The sequence below is a fragment of the Artemia sp. Qi Xiang Cuo genome, chromosome 16 (genome assembly GCF_049724085.1).
Source record: "Artemia sp. Qi Xiang Cuo chromosome 16, ASM4972408v1, whole genome shotgun sequence".
NCBI classification, from domain to species: Eukaryota; Metazoa; Arthropoda; class Branchiopoda; order Anostraca; family Artemiidae; genus Artemia; species Artemia sp. Qi Xiang Cuo.
The window spans coordinates 10,625,163-10,645,162 of record NC_142809.1 but is presented as its reverse complement, the minus strand read 5'-3'; the positions used below and the strand labels follow the sequence as shown (position 1 = coordinate 10,645,162).

Below are 20,000 nucleotides of genomic sequence, written 5' to 3'. Positions count from 1 at the left end.
AGCAATGCACGACTCGAAAGAAAATGCAAATATTTCTTTTTTTCTTTTGAAGCTTTGTTATGACTAAAATTCTACTACACTAAGAAAGTGCTCCGATGAAAAAAAAATAGAAAATATATTGACAAATTAAAGTCCAACTTTTTAATCTTAAAATAACGTCTTTCGTTTTTGAAAAAGACTTTAATTTGTCTACTGTTTTATTTCCAAAATCAGATTTATTTGTTGAGTAGATACACAACATGAAGAATCAGCCACAGCTCTGTAAATCTACGAAACTCTGGGACAAAAATATAATATAAACGATGTTTAAACCGTCTTGTAGAGAAAAAATTCTGTACAACATATCAAAAGTCCCCAAAAATCTTCTGGGTGGAACAGGGTAAAAAAGGGGGGAAATTGTAAAAATTCAGGAGCAGATTTATTGTGCGCTCGAACTTCACGTTTGCTCTTTTTCTGCGCGGAGAAATGGAAAAAAGAAAGTTATGTGGTTTTTTGCTGGGCTTGGTTCAACTTTCCCCTTTAGCGGAAGAGAAGGAGGAGTAAAAGAGTATCCTCGAGAGTTGTGGAATATGGCTGGTCAAAATGTTGCCCCCAAGGTTTTTTGACTTGATGATTCCAAAAAAACATGGTATTAGATTCGTATCTTACTTTTCTGCAGTGTTTTCACCGTAGGGGAGACAATGCATCGGGCCTTTGGAATACGTGGGCAGATTTAATTCGACTATATAATAGAAAAATAAGACAAAACTAAATGTAAAAATGAAACAAATCTGGTAACTTCGGTAATAACAGGAAAATATAATTACGGTTTTGATTGAACTAAACAGGACAATGTAAGGGATTTGCACTAAACATCGTCTTCTTCATCCTTATCAACAAAAACATATTTATTGGAACAAGCAGTCCCTTGGCAGTCTTTGCAAGCAAGTGTGCAAGGCAATCCATTTTTCGGCTACTACAGCGTGAACTGTAACAGTTGGAATGCGTGCAGCTGCAACAAATCTCATTTAGCAGATGAGGCGGAGCAGGTCCGATGTCTGTCATGATCGGAGTGATGCATCCGTCACGTAATCGCTAACCCCAGTCTTTTGGGTCGAGTTCTGACGCAGTATTACGCCATTCCATTACCTGATAGAAGACTCTATATGAATGAAATTCTGCAGCCGATGGAGTTTATGGAAGTCTCTCTGGGTTCACAAAAGTTGATGTCTTTGAGCTCTTCAGTTTTTCAAGAAAGCCCTTGTACCCAACTTTACTGAGACCCTCCCCTTTCTTAGCCTTGTAGATACACAGCAAAATATTTTCACCAGCTTGCTGGACTTCTTCCTTAGTAGAGCGCAGATTAAGGAATACTTCACAGTTATTCCTAAATTCTTCATGGCTTTTCAGGAATGGCAGGACAGCCTGCTTTCCTATCCCAAACAAACGGGACGTTGTGTCGCAACCAAGAAGAGCGTGGCCAGCAAGATAATAGTAACAAACCTGTCACGGCAACGGAGACCACCGATCATTGAAACTGCTGCCTTGAGAGGACTATCAGCAGACTCAACATTGATGAGGTTCACCACTTTCATGTTCAAAGGTTGGTCAAAAGTGACAAATGGTACCATTCCGTGCTGGCGCGCTTTATAGGATATAAAACGTAAGGTCGTGTATAGACAAAAAAATTGAAGGGATTATAGTCGATCATAGGCAGAGAAACAATAGCCGAAGCGCCTTTGTGTGACCCATGGTGAATTGCTTGCATAAATCCACTCAATCTGACCCATTTCGTGTCATGTATCCAGCTTGCATGCCTTATTAGGTCAATGCCATCGATCTCGTCGTCGAAGGTGATAGTCGGGATGGGTTTGTACGCAAAACTGTTCTCCTGTTGTCTTCCATTGCAGAAGAAGAAAGGCACTTGTCCAATCTACTGGAGTACTTTAGGGTTTACAACTCCTCTTGGGATTATGACTGAAAATATGCGCAGCCTTTTTTGGCTGCAGCAAGCATGCCCATCCCACTAAAAGTACCTTTTCCGTCGATAGTACAAATGTTGTGGTCGACATTGCCCCCAATGAACTGGATAAAAGTTCCAGAAGTCATCCCTGGAAATTCTGTACCATGAGTTACGGCAGAACGCTCAAATCGAAGCACTTCAGAGTAAGAAGTAGAAAAACCTAGCCTGCTCAGCTGGTCGATGAGAAAACGTGAACCAGATTGGTGGTGTAGCTGGACTCTAAGGTATGCTTGTATAGGAGCGAGTAAAGATCGGGTATGGCAAGCCTGCTTTATTGCTTGACCGATTGAACCTACCAGTAGATCCTTGTCTGATCCCGTGATTAGCTGAGAAAGAAAGAGCCTCAGATATTGTGGTAAGAAATTTACAACTTTTTCCTTTTTTTCTATACTGCTCAGGCTCAGGCAGTCAGAGTCTGTACACTGCGCTAACCTAATGCCATTCTTAATTACTTTGGCCACTGTCTCTATCATGAACTTCAGCTGGTCTTCTTCACTCGGCTGCGGAGTTCTATAAAAATCACGAAAGATCTCATTTGCTGTTTGTCAGAAAGTCACAGCACCAATCTGTCGGCCTATGTCAGTTATAACAATGTGGTCGCTATAAGTTTCATTAAGGAGTCGTTTTATATGCTTTGTGGCGTACGGCGACAGGTCTGGTCCAATAAAAAACCTCAGATTCTCTGCTGTATCTTTCACTGTAAACTGTTCATCTTCGAGTTCTTCAAATAATTAACTTAGAGTACCACTTTGGAATTTCTCTGAGAGTTTTGAAGTTAGAGTATTATATCTTATGATACACTGCATCAGCTGCATGCAAATCCAAGCTCATAGAATTCAGACTGCCGCGGACAGCATTAGGCTCATAGTCATTTTTCCTAGAATCATAGCACTGAAGAATCGATTTTTTCACTTCAATTGTGGTCACTTTTTGGCACTCGTCATTTTTAGCTTTCTTGATCTCAGACGGAAGGACTAGCTTCGTATTGCAAAACATACAGTTTGACTTCACATCGTATAAGTCTTGACTAGATCTAGTGGATCTGTTTAGAGAAACTTCATTATCACTGGAATCGTCATTCTTCTTTCTTTTTACGAGATAAGCTATGGACGTCTGACGGCAGTAGTCTTTTCTGCACTGGCTGTATACTATTTCACCGTCTTCAACTGTTATCTTTTCATCCCGTTGCACACTGGATTCATTGATTTGAAGAGCTCCTTTGTTTATGATTCTGACACTTACACCACCAGTAAAGATGCTGCGGCTGCAGAGCTTGCAACGTTCATCTTCTTCCTCCATGAATAGGGTGTCATATGAAAACTGCAAACAAAAATTTATTAGGCCAGAAAGAGAAGGTTTTTGTACGAGCCACATTGTATAGGGAATAGGATATTGAACTCTAGTCAAAACGGTGTTAGAGGGTTTTAAAACTGAGTTGATAGACCTTTGTCTCCTCTCCAAATTTTATAGAGCCGACTGACTATCTTTTCCCAGATGAGGATATCTTGATCTCCCCTTCTTTTTCCCTAGTAACTGGAAAACGGGAAGAAAGGCTGGTGATAGAGCAATCAAAATAACATATTCATTCTTATCGCACTGGGAAACACCAGAAAACAAGTCTTGCAGACTGCTATACATGATATTTATTTCCCCCCTCTTTTCCCTTGTAAGTGGGGGAGCCACCTATTACATAGCAATAAAAACGTATATTATATAATACGTAATAAGCACGCATATTCGATCTTTTTGGACCCAAGAGCATCAGGAATGCTATTATCAGTATCAAAAACTATCGGTCGTAGATTTTCGAGTTTTACCCTGGATTTTCCCCTTTTCCCCCGGTTTCACCCTGTTCCGCCCAGGGAATTCTTTGGAACTTTTGATATATTGTACAGAATTTTTTTCTCTACAAAATGGTGTAAAAATTATTTATATTGCAATTTTGTCCCAGATAGTCGATTTTTTCCGTAGATTTTCTGGACTATATATAGTTAACAATTCTTGAAGGGTTAGTAAAACGGTTGTTAAATAGTCGAAGTTACCTAGCATTACTAGCAACCGTTTAACTCTAAAACATACCTTAACTTCCTGGTCCATTGTATGATTTACAATTTGAAAAAGAGCTAAGTATTGAAACTGATTCTTTACAATTACGATGCAGGTTAATTATACTGTAAGCGATATATAAAAAAAAATATATACTTAATCGTAATCAAATTAGAAAAAACAAGTTTTTTTAACTGAAGTAAGGAGCAACTTTAAAACAAACTTGAATTAATAAGTATATGAGGGGGGTTGCCCCCTTAATTAATTCCTCGCTATTCACGCTTATATTTTTAGTACTTTTAAACAGCTTCTTAAAGTTCTAATTAAACGACCTTATGTTTCAGGAGTCGTCCTTAAAGACTTAGGACAAAAACGTCAAACTTAAGTGCAAATAATGAGGTATTACAAAGGGGAAAACTCCCCTCATATACGTTATAATTTGGGTTCGTTTTAAGTTTTAATGTTACTCCTTACTTTTAGCTGGGAAAACTATGTTTTTTAAAATTTAATTCCTGATCGTTTTTTAATAGTTACAAATTCTCGTTAAAAATTACCTCGGGCAATTACCATTAACATCTCCACATGTAAAATTGAGTTGGCAAAGAGCCAGTACGACAAATAAAAGGAATTTTGTACGCGAATTCTGGCAAATTTCTCCCGTGTAAAATTTCTCCTGAAAGTCCGCCCCCCCCCCGGAAGCTTCCTTTTCCATAGAAAATTCTCCACGTGAAACATCCCCCAAGCAGAAAATGTATCCCCCCTCCAACCGAAAAATGTATGCATACTTCCCAATAATAAATACTATAGCCTGCGTAAACAATGGGCAAATTTCATAACTTAAAGACTTTTCACAAAGGGCTGTGGGAGTCATGTTATCTCCAGAGAGATAGATATTGGATCTTTAAACTATGCTGAGCAATATAGCCAGCTCAAAATTTCGATGAATCGGCTTTGGCGAAAAAAGGGCGTAAAATGGGAAAAAACAACAAACACGTTTTCGTGATCTTTGTTTTGGCAAAAATGCAAAATTCCACATTTTCAATGATATGAGCTTGAAACCTCAATCATAGTGTTCACTGATACGCTGTATTTGATAGTGTGATAAAGATCTATGGATATCCAGAGTATATTACAACCTTTGCCCCGAGGGCTGTGGGGGAGTGTCCTCCTCAAAAACATAATTTCTATCTGGAAATCAACTACGCTGAACAAATTGGCTATTTCAAAATATCGATTGGATGTGTTTGGGGAAATGGTGGGCGTGGAAGGGGCGTTAGTTTCCTTTCAATAACTTTCGACTATTAAAAAGGGCACACGCCCATCCAATTTCCAGTTGAATGAGCCCTTTTCGACGTTTCTACGACAACTCCTTCAATACGAAGTACCCTGGTCTAAGACCAAGAACAAAAATAATAATAATAATAATACATTGTGTCAACATCGTTCTTTACTTAGGCAGCACTATTGCGCTGCCTATGATCTTTAGACTATTTTGAAGAGAATGGCAATCTCAAAATTTCTATTGTACACATTTGGGGAAAAGAAGATGTTGGTCGGGGCAGGTTGCCCTCCCTTCCCTTTTACTCTTAGAAAGGACACTAGGACTTCTGATTTATAATTGAAGGAACCAGATCCAAAGTTTATACGACCACCCTTTAATGTTAACAGTGGGCAACTAATATAACTTATAGCCCTTACCTTGAGGGCCGTGAGTGGGATGTCATCCCCAACAACACAATTACTGAATCTTTCAAATATGTTTAACAAAATGGCTATCTCAAAATTTTGATTGGATATGTTAAGGGAAACGACGGGTGGGTGGGGGGGCTGGATACCTTCCAGTCACTTTCAGCTATTAAAAAGAGCACTAGAAATTAGAATTTATCATACAATGAGCCCCCTCCGAAGCTTATGCGACCACCCTTTCCATAATAACCTTATATGTCCCCGGGGCACAACCTACAACCTTGCCATTAAAAAATTATATGTCCCCGGGGCACAACCTACAACCTTGCCCTGAAGGTACTCTCCAAATACATAATTTCTGGACATTTCAACTACACTGAACAAAATGGCTATCTAAAAATTTTGATTGGATGTGTTTTGGGAAATGAAGCGCGTGGGAGGGGGAGCTGGTTGCCCTGCAATCACTTTCTACTATTAAAAAGGGCACTAGCACTTTCACTTTCCAATCAAATGAGCCCCCTTTGAAGTTTCTGCGACAACTCCTTCTATACGAAGTGCCCTGGTCTAAAAAAAAAACAAATAAATAATACATTGTGCCCAAATCGCTCTTTACTTAGGCAGCGCTATTGCGCTGCTAAAGATGCATAGAAACCAGAAAATCTCACTAATAAATCAAAATGAAATCTAAAACATTCTTCGTCTTTAAAAACATTTGTTTTTTCAGCCAATTAGCCTATTGCATCTAAACTGCGATTGCTTAGTTTTGCATCTGTTCTGCCCGTTGTTTTTGTTTTTTTTTTCTAGGGAAGATATTTTAATTTTAGTTGCCCCAGTAAGTAGCTTTGCCAAACCTTAGTATAATTACAAACCTGGATTTTCTTTATTACTATCCCTTTTAATATTTGTACTCTTATAACGGTATCTGTTTTGTAGACAATGTAAATTTGACCGAGGTAATGAATGTCACCCATTTGCACCACACTTATTATTTTATTCTATCTGATTAATGAGACATTTTTATGCTGGTACGTTTAGTTCAACTTTTGTATTCAAAATTATTGAATCATCTTTGGAATGTATAAGTAATTTATCACAAGCGTAGCTAAATTTAGATAGGCTACTACAATATAGTCTGAAGATCTCTTGTTTTTATATAATTAAATAAAAAAAAAAGTTTTTTCAACTGAAAGTAAAAAGCAACATTAAACCTTAAAGCGAACAGAAATTATTACGAGGGGGTTTGCCCCCTTTGTCAATACCTCGCTCTTTACGCTGAAGTTCGAATTTTGTTACAATTCCTTAAGAAGGACCCCCTGAATCACAAAGGCCGTTTAATTAGAATAAATGGCTCTTTTGAAAGTACTAAAAATACTTTATTTCGAATGAGCCCTCTTGCAACATTCTAGGACTACTGGTCGTTACGATTACCGCTGGGGAAAAAAAAAAAAATAAATACGCAACCGTGATCTTTCTTCTGGCAAAAAATACAGAATTCCACATTTTTGCAGATAGGAGCTTGAAACCACTACAGTAGGGTTTTCTGATATGCTGAATCTGGTGCTGCGATTTTTTTTTAATATCCTGTGACTTTTAGGGGATGTTTCCCTCTTTTTTGGAAAATAAGGCAAGTTTTCTCAGGCTCGTAACTTTTGACGGGTAACACAAAAATTGATGAAACATATATATTTAAAATCAGCATAAAAATACAATTTGATGTATCTAATGGTATAAGAATTCCGTTTCTTAGAATTTTGGTTACTATTAAGCCGGTTCGCTCCTTACTTACATTTCGTTACCAAGAGCTTTTGGATTGTAATATATGCAATTTTGAAGCGATCTAGAATTGCCGAGTCGTTCTTTTATACATTTTTTTTCCTTCTCCCTCTATTTTTTCCTTTTTATAGATTTAGTGTCTGCAATAGAGAGATTTCTAAATGAATCCAAAAATTATGGGTGTAGTGAGGGAGGAGACTAAGTCATTTAACCCCTCTCTCCCTCTCTGGAAAGCTTATACTATATAAAAAGACTAAGTTTTTGAAAATTCTTAACAATCATGATATTTTCTCCCAAACAAGCTCTATTTCAGACTTCTCTCCCAGGTTTCCATTGCTGAGTCGATTGAGACCCTTAAGCGAACTCCTCTTTTTGATGTGACGTCTAATTTTAGCTTGAACTAAATTTTGGACACGGTGTCCTTTAAATTCTATTCGTTTTCTAGGATTAAGAGGTTGTCACTCAAAAACAACGTGATATCAGTTATATTAAATAAAAAAAAATTATTTATTTCAATGTTTATCTCCCCCCAAGACTTTGTTATTCTTCATTGTATCCCCACTAGAAAAATTTTGGTGATCGTCCTTGAGGTTTTTCACAGCCACATCCAGGGGGGGGGTACCGGGTCTTTATATCTCTATATGGGATTGGTGGTTTGTAATGTGCCGTATCATGGTTGCAGCGGTAGCTGCAACCGATTAAAGAGCGAACCAGAGCCCATAGTAACCAAAAGTTAAAAAACATGTTTTGAAAAAAAACTGCCTAGTAAAAAAAATTGCCTTCTGACTCTGACTCAGGAATGGTAACTATTATTTTGGTTCGTCTTAAAAGTAAAAGTTTATAGCGAAAAGAAATTTGTAGTGATTTAGAAAAAAGCCTCAATCCCCTCAAAATCGCGTCAGATCGAAATAAAATGTGTACCTTTGTAATAAGCAAGCTCGAGAACCTTATACAGGGAAGTTATAGTCCCCCTCCTTGAACAACAAGGAAAATCATTTTTTTTTCAACAGGTCTAGCCAGCTATAAAAGATATTACTCATATCTACGTCCTCCATATAAATTCCACTATCAGCAAGTTCCAAATGGCACTAAAACGACACTTTCGGTGCCGTGTCTCAAGTGGAAAAGTTGGGGCTATTGGGATAGCAGAACTTATAAGAGTGATGTTTAATGGCTCATTTGAAAGCTATTGCTCATATATACGTACTTTTTTTTTTCAATTTTACCATTTGTAAGTGCGATATAGCACTGAAAACAACACTTTTGGTGCCACTTCTTAAGTGGAAAAGCTCTGCAGTATAAAACACGTACTATTGTAATAGTTATGTTCTACAACCATCAATTTGAGGTTTACAAGAACCCCTCCCGTACTCACCCCCTCCCAGCCTGCTTAATAAGTTTCATAACTCGTCTGCTGATCAGTAAGCTACTGAAACATTAGCAGGCTTAATGGCTCATTCAAAAGCTATTTCTCATATCTATGTACTTTTTATAAATTCTGCCATCTGCAAGAACCATATGGCACTAAAATGGCACTTTTTGTGCCATTTCTCAGGGGGTGGCACTAGCAAACCACCAGAACATCGTATACACATCTTTTCTAGCTCATATAAAAGATATTGCCCATATCTGCGTTCTTCATATAAATTCCACCATCAGCAAGTTCCAAATGGCGCTAAAAACGGCACTTGTGGTGCCGCGTCTCAAGTGGAAAAGCTGGGGCTATTGGGTGAGAAGAACCTATAAGAGTGATGTTTAATGGCTCATTTGAAAGCTATTGCTCATATAAACGTGCATATTTTTCAATTTCATCAGTCGTAAGTGAGATATAGCACTGAAAACAACCATTTTGGTGCCACTTCTTAAATGGAAAAGCTCTGAAATACAAAACTGGTACTATTGTAATAGTTATGTTCCAGAACCCTTAACTGGAGATTTACAAGAACCCCTCCCGTTCACACACCCTCCCAGCCCCCTTAGTAAGTTTCATAAATCGTCTTCTCATCAATAAGCTACTGAAACATTAACAGGCTACTGCACCATCTTAGATTGATGTTTAATGGCTCAATTAAAAGCTATTGCTTATATTTGCAAGTTTTTTTTTTGTTTTTTTTTTAATTCTACCGTCTATTAGATTTCACAGATTTAAATAAATTCTAGTTTCTGGGGAGAATTTGCAATGAGCTCTTTGTCATGGTTGAAGCATTAGCTGCAACCTAGCAAAGAGCGAACCACAGCCCATAGTAACTACAAGTTACTAAGTAACTAAAACATAGTAACTAAAACGGTCTTTTTTTCCTCTTCTTTTTTTCCAGGCCTAGCGGGTTACTAGAACATCATAGAGAGATGCTTAAGAGCTCATTCAAAAGCTATTTCTTATATGTACGTGGTTTATATAAATTCCGACGTCTGCAAGTGCCATATGGCACAAAAAAGGCACTTTTTATGTCGTTTCTCGAGGGTTGGGGCTAGCGGGCTACCAGAACATCTTAGATAGATTTTTGATAGCTCATATAAAAAATATTGGTCATATCTACGTTCTTCATATAAATTCCACCATCTGCTAACCTAACCTAACCTAACCAAACGGCACTTTTGATGCCATGTCTCAAATGGAAAAGCTGAGGCTAGTGGGCTGCCAGAACTTTTTAAAGTTATGTTTAATGGCTCATTTGAAATCTTTTGAGGTACTTGTCTATTACATAAAATACACTCGAGAAGTTAAGTTTGGTGACAATAAAATATGAGGAAAATTGAACACTTTATTAGCAAAATTGTGAGGGTCATTTGTGAATTATTAAATTGGGAGCTTCGGTGTCGGCCGACCGTCTCAAAGACAAAGAAAAGTTCATTATTAACGCAATTCCCGACCTAGTTCATTCTAGTTCATTATGAACGCGATTCTTTGAGGACACCGATTAGTTTACTTTGACTAGTGATATAATATAGTTTCTCGCCATGGATGTTCAAAAATAATTTCATATTTTTGGAAGGGCTGACACAACTGAACTGGAACAAGCGGGTTTCACTCTTTCACAAAAATATTTTGTCGAGCCAGAAACCGGTGCCTCTACCCAAAAAGTAGAGAGAATGTGGGTTCCGCAAAGTGGAGGAACAAATGGCGCCGATGTACATCCCGTCATCGTTTACATTCATACTTAGTAGAGTACATGCGGCGGACGGCAGTAAAGGAAGAAGGCCGACTTCATTTTAACGCCATTCTTGAGGACATTTCTGCGTTCTAGGAGCATATTTCCAAGTTGTAGTTTTCACAACTTTGTCAATAAAGTATTCTATTTTCATAAATTTTTTTCATTATATTAAATAGGTTTGGTTAGTTTAAAATAGGTTTGTTTAGATTACATATTTAATATATGCCATGCTTTACTCCCCCCCTCATGTGCAACTATATAGCCCAAATTTGTTTCAAAACTATTATATTTTCATCATAATTTTGTTTCATTTCATTAGCATTCACCAAATTTCACTTCTTGGGTGTGTTTTATTTAATAGACAAGTACCACTTCTGTTCATATCTACGGGCCTTTTGTCAATTCTGCCATTCGTAAGTGAGATATAGCACTGAAAACAACACCTTTGGTACCACTTTTTAAGTGGAAAATCTTGGAAGCATAAAACGGTATCATTGTAAAAATTATGGTCCATAAACCCTTTACTGGAGGTTTGCAAGAACACCTCCCACAAGTTCCTCCTCCAGGCCCCTTAATAAGTTATGCAATTAAAGTCCTACAAACATCAATATATTAAATTACATTATTAGAGGCGTGGTTCTGTCATTACAGCGCTGGACTTCAAATTAGATTACCATGCGTTTGATTCCAGCGTGGTTTGTCCCTTCTTATGGTTACTTTTCAGATAATCCTCTATTTTTGCAAATATGGTACACTCATTTTTTAAAGCATATCCCGGGAAGGCTCATTTTAAAACTATTACTCATATATACGTCTCTTTTATCAATTTAACCCTCCAAAAGTGCCCCATATAGCACTAAAAACGGCACTTTTGGCACCATTTCTTAAGTGGAAGAGTTTGAAAGCATAAAATGGTACCATTGCAATAATTATTGTCCAAAGCCCTTAACTGAAGGTTTGTAAAACCCCTCACATATACTGCCCCTCCAGACTCTCTTAGTAAGTTTCATAAATTGCCTACTCATCTTAAATGTAAACAATTATTGCGAAAAAAATTAACTAAAACTAAAAATTAAGCTTGAATGATCAGCAGTTTTGAATTGAACCTTCAAACTTCACTCTGTGATGAAGCCTGTATACTAGTTCTAACTTTGGTAACTGAGGGGAAGAGACGACCTTGCATCCTTAGTTTTTTGCTCCTGTCAAGGTTTTGATTAACAACTTTTTTGGTCATTTCATTAGAAAGGATGCTTTTTTCATAAAAAAAAAAATGGGGGAAACAACTGAAAGTGCACTTTGTGGAATGTGCTATCAAGTCAAATTTATAAAAAGCGATTAAGTACAATTAGCGATTAAGATAAACTCGAAGTCCAATTAGGAAAGAAGACCCAGGTCTTAAAGCCGTCAAAAATTATGCTAAACCCTGGCTTCGCATCTGCATTGCGTGTGGGCGGCCCTTGCGAGGTCAAGTGTTTGATGTAAAAAGTAAGACGAAAACGGAGTTTAAACGGCATCTTCGTTTGGTTAGATATAATGGTGCTGAGTTCCCTAAAAGTGCAGTACAATGGAAGGAAGTCATTAATACGTCTAAATTTGATTCATTAGGGACCAGTGATGTTATCCCGGATTCGTCTTGGCTTGGGCATTATAAAAATATTTTTATAAGATTGAGCATAGTGTTTATTATCATTTTCAGTGCTTAGTTTCTAAATTATTGCCACCTCAAGTTATCTTGAGGTGGCAACAAGTCACCTCAAGTATATCTTGCAAAGTCATGTTATTTCTATATCAACTAAAAGTATTGCTAGTTGTATGTTTAAACTTAAGTCTAAATCGAGTGATCTTGATATAATTAGCACTCACCATTTACATAGTGATTATCCGGCACTAGTCGCTCAGCTCCAGTTACTTTTTCACTTCTGTTTATGTTTGTTAATGGTGCTTGGTTACATCCTTCGTGGAAGGGTAACTTCGATTCTTAAACGTGAAAAAGACTCTTTTGATTGTAGTTCATATAAGCCAATCACTGTTGCTTGTAATATTAGTAAGATTTTTGAATATGTTCTGCTACCATATATTATTGAACGAACTGCGAAAGACTCAAACCAATTTGGGTTTCAACCTCGTATTGGGTGCCAACATGTGCATAAGGTTTTAGCTTCAATTCTTTATGATGCCCAGTCTAAAGGTTGTGAATTACATATTTGAGCTTTGGATTCGTCTAAAACTTTCGATAGTATTTGCCATGTACCAGTGTGGCACTCTTTGTCAGAGTTTGGAGTGAACCCTTCCGTCATACATGTACTTAAATTTTGGTATAGCAATTCGTTTCTTCGTTTAAAATCTGGTACAGGTATTACGGTAATGCACCAGTTCAATCTGGAGTACGACAGGGTGGAGTGCTATACACCAGTTCAATCTGGAGTACGACAGGGTGGAGTGCTATACACCAGTTCAATCTGGGGTACGACAGGGTGGAGTACTATACACCAGTTCAATCTGGAGTACGACAGGGTGGAGTACTATACATCAGTTCAGTATTGGGTACGACAGGGTGGAGTGCTATGTGCTATACACCAGTTCAATCTGGAGTACGACAGGGTGGAGTACTATACACCAGTTCAATCTGGAGTACGACAGGGTGGAGTGCTATACACCAGTTCAATCTGGAGTACGACAGGGTGGAGTGCTATACACCAGTTCAGTCTGGGGTACGACAGGGTGGAGTGCTATACACCAGTTCAATCTGGAGTACGACAGGGTGGAGTACTGTACACCAGTTCAATCTGGAGTACGACAGGGTGGAGTGCTATACACCAGTTCAATCTGGAGTCCGACAGGGTGGAGTACTATACACCAGTTCCATATGGGGTACGACAGGGTGGAGTGCTATCCCCTTATCTATTTAATGCTTGCATTCAAAATGTGTTATTAGGAATCAAGCCTTCATATTTCCATAATTTGTTTGATGTGTCTTATATTACGTGTGCGGACGACCTGCTAGTTTTAAGCCGAACCAAGTCTATTTTGGCATTATCTGTGTAACCTATTTCTATGATGTTTCGTGATGTTGGTCTGTTTTTGAATGTTGATAAATGCAAATATTTAATTTTCAATCCCAAATTATCAGCTCGTAATTTGACCTGTGGATCCTCAGTAATTCGCAATGGTGCGAGTTTACGGCGGTTAGGAATTGGTGTTTGTTCTACATTCAACTTTTTTTTGCGTCTTCAGGTTCTGAGAGATGTTTAAGAAAAGTTGAAGATTGGACTTTATATTATAGACTGAAATTTTTTCGAAGCTGTCAAGGTTGTTTGCAGTATTTTCTAGAGGTGTCTTATCTCCCCTAGATCGGTGATAATTAGAAATTATATCAAAAACAAGTTTTCAACTGAAACTAATAAGTGACATTAAAAAGTAACATACATTATTCCGTATAAATAAAAAATATCATGACAGCGTAGTTTCCACATTGAATTTTAATAAAAAACGAACAAAGATTAATTTTAAAAACAATTTTTTTTTGTTGAAACTTAAAACAGACAAAAAAAATACTACTTCACAGCCGCCCTAATATATGTTAATAAAACTAGTATAAATAAACCAAATGCTTTTAGGATTATAAGAAACTAGCGCTTTACTGAAAACACGAAATAATATAGGAGTTTTGATACAGTAAAAGCAAACCAATTAAGAACACATTTTACAGAATAAGAATATTAGTTATCGATGCTGATTTGTGGTAGTTTCACGCTTGGTAGATTATTTGATTTTATTTTTGCTCATTTTTGGTTTAATGGAGTTCTTTACTTTTCTTTGAAAAACTTATTTTGTGGGAAAGGTTTTTTTTAATTAATATGTACGAAAGAACCGATCTGTTTCTGTCAATGCTTGAATAATATAGGTTATCTTAATTTTGACAAGATTTTGGAAGAAACTAAATTTCAAATGGAGGGCAAACTGAGGTCTGTGAAGGTAGTTGCCCCCCCCCACTGCTCTCTAGCCAATTATGTCCCTGATCTCATTGGGGAATTTTTGCGGGTGTCATCTACACTGCTTCTACTTTTTTTCTATCCCTCTTCTACTTCTATTGTGTTTCTTCTCAAACTCCTCCACTGTTTCATCCACAAATTCATCCCAAACTCCTTAAAAATATCTCATTCAGTACATAATATTCATAAATATGTACATAATATTCATAAATAATATACATAATATTCAGTACATAAATATTAGCCTCGGTTTTTCCCATTCGTATTCGTCTTAAACGCAATGAAGCTGATCAATCCTTTTTTTTTTCCTACATTTCTTTTGATTATGATAATTACATATTAGCGAAGACGAAGCCAAAACTTGGTAAAAGTTTTCGTTGGTAAAAGGTAAACTTGGTAAACTTGGTAAAAGATTTCGAATCAACATGTCATAATGCACCACCCAGAGGATGTAGGTATTTAAATACAAAAGAATGCATATGTGCAGAAGGCTCCCATACCAAACACGTAAGCAACGGAGCCTGGCCCTTGAGTTAAGAAATTGCAAATATCCAACAAATTTTCCACAGCTGTTAACCCCCCCCCTCCTTCAGTTGTGTTGGAAATAATAAGATAATAAGATGAAAATATTTGTCATACTTTTTATACTTTATATATATTTTATATATATATTTGTCATACTTTATATATATATATTTTTTATTTATACTTTATATATACTTTATATATATTTTTTATATATATTTGTCATACTTTAGTCGTGTTTTTTTTTTCGTCTGTATGCGTCTTTCCCCGACACCAATCTTGGTGTATACGTCCAAATATCGTCTGTATAATCATCAAGTAACGTTTTTAACCGCAATCTTTTAGTTTGTGTTTTGGTGTAACGCAGGGACGCAACCTTAAAAAGAGCCATTGGGACTCTTTTTTTTATATGATATAAGAGTGAAAAAGGGAGAACTTTATGTCACCGGGTAGCTGTGGCTGATCTGAAGGCTACTGAATTTTGAGATCTATGTGGTGAATGGTTGATTTACCCGATTAGAAAGCGGCTCATAACTGTTAGGAGTAATAAGTTTGCCTTATTAACAGTTTATCATTGTGATAAAATACATAACTCGTTCATTTGCTTTTTTTTTTAGAGCTATCCGAGCCAGTTCCTTTTTTTAATTTTTTAATTTTATTTCAGGAACAGCAGCAGTCACTGAACGTTAATCACGATTCGACTGATGGAACAGCAAGAAACTTTTGCTTCCTTTGAGGTCTTGTTCTAAAACAAGAAGATTGGAACCCTAACCCAGATACATAAGGTACCTCATGAAAATTATTTTCATAAAAAAAAATATCCACTTCAAACTCTTTAGTAGATAAAAATTTTAGTCTATGAACTAAAAGTAGCCGACACTTTAAGATGACAATTCTATTATTTCGAGGTGTCGTAAAAAAAGAATTAAAAAAGGTAAACTAAAAATTGTTGTGATTCCTCATTACTGAACAAGTTTTTTCTAAGAAAGATTCTAATCACGATTTTCTTTGATGGGAAACTATTTAAAAGAAGGAGGAGAGTCTTTATTTGTGAACGTAACTAAGTATTTTTTAGACTAAAATTGCGCATTATATTTCGAAAAGTTTATCCATAATAAGACCTTAAGAAAATATCAAAAGTGTGAAAGTCATTACCTGGTTGACCTTATATCGAAAGACACATTTAAAGGTAGTGTACGATGGATGTATTTTTTGGTAGGTCGGGGGGGATATTTGTCCTTATACCCACTGGATCTTCTCGTGATAATTACAAAAGTAGGGCCTTAGTTTTCAGGGAAAAATATTAGTATTTAGAATGATGCCGAGAAAGTATGATAGCCATGAGGGTTTCGAATCAACTCTTTTTGATGTATATCTTCTATGCATATCTCGTATGTTCCCTTTGTTCCACTCTTTTCCCTCGACAATATATTCAAAGCTCATTCCTCGGCCCTACTCATGCTGTTCCATCTTCCCTTAATAAGGACCATTATAGGACACATTTAAGGAAACATTTTTATCTTAAGAATAAAATATGCAGATGAAAGAGTGATTTGACACCCAATAGTGGATTTTTAAAGCTTTGGTTGATAGCCTACTTATAAATTAGATTAACGGTAAGCGGTAAAAAAGTACCACGACCACCTTGGGCCAATAAAAAAGTACTTTGATGCCAACTTGGGCATCAAAGTCTGAGCAGGTAACAGAAAAGTACCAACCTGACAGCATCAATTTGAAATTTATCGAGAGCTTTCAAAATTTGAACTTGCTTCCTTTAATTGTTGGTAATGCTATTAGTATTGTATCGTTTAAAAATATATTGGTCAGGTTATCATCGTCTTCTTCTTCGATTATTTGAAGAGGTTAATGCATAATCCATAAAACTCCTACGATACGATAGCTGTAAAACTCCAACGTCCTACGATAGCTGGAATCGAACCCCGGACCTCATAGTGTCAAACAGAGATAAAAGAACTGTGCCACCACTGAGTTCTACAGTAATGGTGAAAGGTTTGTCCTATAATGATCATCAAAATAGCCATCGTTTATGCCAAAGGTTTCTATTCAGTATAATAGCTCTGTGAATATCTGCCAGCTTTCTTTTTTTTTATTATGTGTGATTACTTAGTAGGTTTTTCTTTACTATTTTACATTTCTGCTAGCTTTTTGCGACAAGCGTTCTCCTTACCGCAGCTTCATTTAATAAAGCGAATAAGAAAATACAACCTTAATAGAACTTTGAGTTGTTCTAAAAGGGTAGATTTTTGAAGTGTCGTACGACACCGGTCCTTATAGACAAATGCTTATGGACCTTTCGGTGCTATGGACATGGGCGTAGGGAGGGGGGGGGGGCGGGTGGGGCAGGGGGAGCAGCTCCCCCCCCCCCCTAGACCTTCAAATTTATATTAGATATGGCTGAAAAAGCAGATGTTTGGAATGGCAGTTGATAAAATGCCCTCCATCACACTATCGACTGCCCCCCCCCGAGACAATATGCTGCCTACGCCCATGCCTATGGACTATAGGCTCTCTGGGATAATCTGGCCTCGAATTTCACTTTACAAGCCTATTTCGAAATAAGAAAGTTGACCGTTTGAGTTTTAGTATTTCAGAGTAACAATGCGAAAGGTAACTTAGATCTATTACTACCTAAATTTTACAAATACTCGTACAAGTGAAATTTCTCGTGTGAAACTGGCATTGCTCAAGTTTCATGTTTTAAGCACTAGTCAATTGCAACCACCGTATATAGTATAATATAATATAAAACCACTGTTTATAATAATTATGTATATATAACCTATTATATATATACAGTGATTGCAACTGACAAAAACGTACTTCTGCTCTTTAAGTAAAGATGCATTATTACGCAAAAATAAGTAATCATATTCTTTTTTTCAAAATATTCTTATTTTAAAAAATCATTACAATTTAAAAAAAAAACAGTTTAGAATTCAAAAAAGAAACATGTAAAAAATGATTAAAAAACAAGCTAAAGACATTAACAAAACAACACAACAACAAAAAACTTTAAATAACAAAAAAAAATTCCGAAGGTTTCGGCTCCACGTCCGGGAGCATTTTTCAACAGAAAAAAAATAAGGAAAATAAACAAAAGTTTAAAAATAAAACCATCTAAAAAAGAACGAAATAATGGTAATTTAAAGTTTTTTTTAGTGGATTTAGTGTAATTCCTTACCTATAAGAATTGTCTATTTCTTGTAAAATGTTGTAAAATGCTGTTTCTTGTAAAATGTATATGTAAAATGTTACATGTTAGAAACATGTAAAATATTAGAAACATGTAAAAAATCATTAAAAACAAGCTAAAGACATTATGGCACCAAATAGATTAAGAGGGTACAACTTCCGAAGTTTGAATTTTTTACGGACGAAAAGCATCATCAATTTTAAGGTAGTTTTATTTTAACCGTTTAACGTGCCAATACAGATAAAATTTGTGATACTGCTCTAAAAACTTCATAATTTTGAAACAATCAGATTTTATTAAACTGTGGTTCTTATGGATGAATAAGCCTAATATGGGTTGAGGGAATAAAAAACGTTTTTATTTCGATGTCCTTGGTAATTTAACAAAATATTTAAAAGAATAAGACGGGTTTAATTTAAATAAAGCAGTGGAACAAAACCACAATAAAACTTTAAACAACAAAAAAAATTCGAATGTTTCGGCTCCATGTCCGGGAGCCTTTTTCAACAGAAAAAAAAATTTTAAGGAAAACAAAAAAAAAGTTTAAAAATAAAACCATCTAAAAAAGAACGAACACTAAATAATGGTAATTTAAAGTTTTTTTAGTGGATTTAGTGTAATTCCTTACCCTATAAGAATTGTCTGTTTCTTTATACGGACGCCAGGTGGGGTAGGCTGAATTAATTTTTAGTTCCCATCCAACATTAGAAGACAGAAAGCTTAAAAGGGAGCCTTTTTCTAATATGGGTCGTGGGGAATAAAAAACATTTTTATTTCGATGTCCTTGGTAATTTAACAAAATATTTAAAAGAATAAGACGAGTTTAATTTAAATAAAGCAGTGGAACAAAACAACAAAAAAAACTTTAAATAACAAAAAAAAAACTCCGAATATTTCGGCTCCACGTCCGGGAGCCTTTTCAACAGAAAAAAAAATTTAAGGAAGAGAAACAAAAGTTTAAAAATAAAACCATCTAAAAAGAACGAACACTAAATAATGGTAGTTTAAAGTTTTTTTAGTGGATTTAGTGTAATTCCTTACCCTATAAGAATTGTCTGTTTCTTTATACGGACGCTAGGTGGGGTAGGCTGAATTAATTTTAAGCTCCCACCAAATATTAGAAGACATAAAGTATAAAAGAGTCTTACATATGGTGAGTTGAGAAAAAGATGTTTTCCCATACAAATAGCAGTGTATTACCCCCCCCCCCCCCTAAAAATAACCTGTCCGCGGGTTATCCGGACAGGCGTCAGCTAATGGAATCTATGGCAAATTGTATTTGTGTTGTTATTTCTTTCTTTAAATAAAATTAAGTTCTATAAATGCCAAATATTTTGTATGTATTTAAGTGCTATTTATATAGTTATTATATAAATTATAATAACTATATTAATATATATTATAATAACTATATACAATAACTATATATAAATAGTTATATTATAATATATTATAATTTATATAGTTATTTCTCCTGCTTTCCGTTATCACCAAATTCTCCAAAAAGAAAGTTGAGCTCTGTGAATCCCCCCAAAAATTAACATCCGTAAATACACGAGCGTTAACAAAGAATACAAAACCTTAATGTTCGTTAACGCTTATTTTCGGGG

General features: G+C 36.0%; 2 protein-coding genes across 2 annotated transcripts in view; one reads left to right on the top strand and one right to left on the bottom strand.

The window, feature by feature from the left end:
• LOC148942553 (rho GTPase-activating protein 45-like) overlaps positions 1-20,000 on the top strand; it is a 311,254-nt gene that overhangs the window by 62,224 nt on the left and 229,030 nt on the right. Inside the window, exon 2 of the mRNA XM_089102066.1 lies at positions 15,841-15,961. The gene's annotated coding sequence lies outside the window, so the exon portion shown is untranslated. The remainder of the gene's footprint in view (positions 1-15,840; positions 15,962-20,000) is intronic.
• LOC148942555 (uncharacterized) overlaps positions 2,676-20,000 on the bottom strand; it is a 29,538-nt gene continuing 12,213 nt past the window's right edge. The window contains exon 2 of the mRNA XM_089102068.1: positions 2,676-3,322. Within this exon, the coding sequence (XP_088958194.1) occupies positions 2,786-3,301 (516 nt within the window). The 5' untranslated portion in view covers positions 3,302-3,322 and the 3' untranslated portion in view covers positions 2,676-2,785. The remainder of the gene's footprint in view (positions 3,323-20,000) is intronic.